This window comes from Orbicella franksi, chromosome 9 (genome assembly GCF_964199315.1).
Source record: "Orbicella franksi chromosome 9, jaOrbFran1.1, whole genome shotgun sequence".
NCBI lineage: Eukaryota > Metazoa > Cnidaria > Anthozoa > Scleractinia > Merulinidae > Orbicella > Orbicella franksi.
The window spans coordinates 19,865,029-19,866,671 of NC_138153.1; the positions used below are offsets into that span (position 1 = coordinate 19,865,029).

Sequence of the window (1,643 nt, forward strand, 5' to 3'; positions counted from 1 at the left end):
GCAAGAAACGCGTGATAAGTCGAAGTGTCTGGCGTGAAAAATAGATGTATCCATGGGCAGCGTTTGTTTACAATAAACGCTAAATTGAACTTAACAATTTACTGGCAGCGCCAAAGATTAGGAAACGTTAAATGCTATATGTTTGATTAAGTTAAGCCAACAAAACATACTTGATTAGTCTGGATTTTATTAGTCCGGGCGAATCGACTCTTAGTCCGGGCGAATCGACTCTTGGTCCGCGCGAATCGACTCAGAAATCGGGCGAAACGTCTTCGGGCGAATGGGTCATCGGGCGAAACGACCTGATACCAATTATGCGGCCTATGGGGAATAAATAAGAGCGTGTCTTACAGTCTTCGTCAGTACTTGAAGAGAGTATTTGATATCACGCCTTGATCCACCGTTGCAAGAGTCAAGTTCCAAGTTCCAAGCAAAGGTAGGACATCAGAACGTGCTTCAGTATTTTGAGTTGAAAGAAGCTGATGCGCCGAATAAGCTTTGTTTTAAGCTAAAGCTTATAGTTATGGACACCAAAGTTGCCTGCCTGTTGTTGATCATTTTGGGGGTCCTTACCGTGCAGGGTACTGTCTCTGGAAACAAGAGGATGAACTTGCACGCCAGGCAGTGGGGCGACTATGAACGAGGTGAGTGTTCCTCTGTTCCATTGATGACAACCATACGTTGTTAAAATTTTTTAAAAAACTGATTGTGGCCATGTCAATTAAAATGAATTGCAATTCTTAAGTCGTGTTTCAAGCATTACTCATTGATGGTTTACAAACGAATGATCATTTTCTCTTGTTTGTTTGTTTGTTTGCTTACAGAATGCATGAATAATGGCGATGAGCAGTGCTACCCCAGGGGGCAGTGCCCACAGGGCTTTCGTGAATGCTTTGATTACTACTGTGGTTCTCCTAATCTTGGATGCTGCTGCTGGGATGAATGGTAACGATTCCTAGCTGGAAATCATTTATTTTATACGTTAATATGTTCATTCTTCTTTCCTCCGATTTTTAAACCGACCGACCAACTCACTTTTACGAGAGAAGGACGATGGGCGACGAGACATTTTACGGGGATGGCCTACAGTAGGGCAAGGGTTACAAGAAGACTGCTGAAGACTAGTTCGACTACTAAGCTCCTCGCAAGCAAATCTCCGGGGGACTCCCATATAAAAAGGACAGGGGTGGAGGACAGAAATTGTGAAAAAAAGAAAAAACCCTAAGAGGTACCAAGATCCTGTTTTGTGGGCGTGACTACGAATTTTTTTTCTCCCCTAATACGTACCAACTCTAAACAACACAATATCTCTGGTCATATTTTTTTCGGCTCAATACCCTAAAAGGTACCGCGCAGGCTCCCGCTGGGACCCTTTGAGGCTGAACACCCTAAGAGCTACCAAAACAGCTTTTTATATGGGAATTTCTCTCCTACTCCCCTCCCCCCCCCCCCGCCCCCCGCCCCTTTCCCCCACCGAGGAAGCAAACATTTCCATCATGTAGTGTAATCGAAAATTTCTTTTCTTCTTCCAGGTAATAAGGGCGGCAATGACGTCTCACGAATGGAATTAACGCCTTAACGTAGTCTTAAAATTATCATTGGCAAAATAAAACCCGAGGAATTAGTTTAGTAAATGCGGGTAT

The 1,643-nt window shown here is 43.8% G+C and overlaps 1 protein-coding gene across 1 annotated transcript; it reads left to right on the top strand.

The window, feature by feature from the left end:
• Window positions 1-523: 523 nt before the first annotated feature.
• LOC145497034 (small cysteine-rich protein 4-like) lies at window positions 524-1,365 on the top strand. The gene is made up of 2 exons (XM_081476821.1): window positions 524-644; window positions 825-1,365. Exons 1-2 carry the CDS (start codon window positions 524-526, stop codon window positions 947-949), a joined length of 246 nt encoding a protein of 81 aa, XP_081332947.1. The 3' UTR covers window positions 950-1,365.
• Window positions 1,366-1,643: the final 278 nt, after the last annotated feature.

Bases quoted from the DNA above. Each gene is read 5' to 3' on its own strand.
- LOC145497034 (XM_081476821.1), top strand. From the start codon at position 524: ATGGACACCAAAGTTGCCTGCCTGTTGTTGATCATTTTGGGGGTCCTT. The intron at 645-824 runs GTGAGTGTTCCT...GTTTGCTTACAG, and splicing joins GTGGGGCGACTATGAACGAG to AATGCATGAATAATGGCGAT.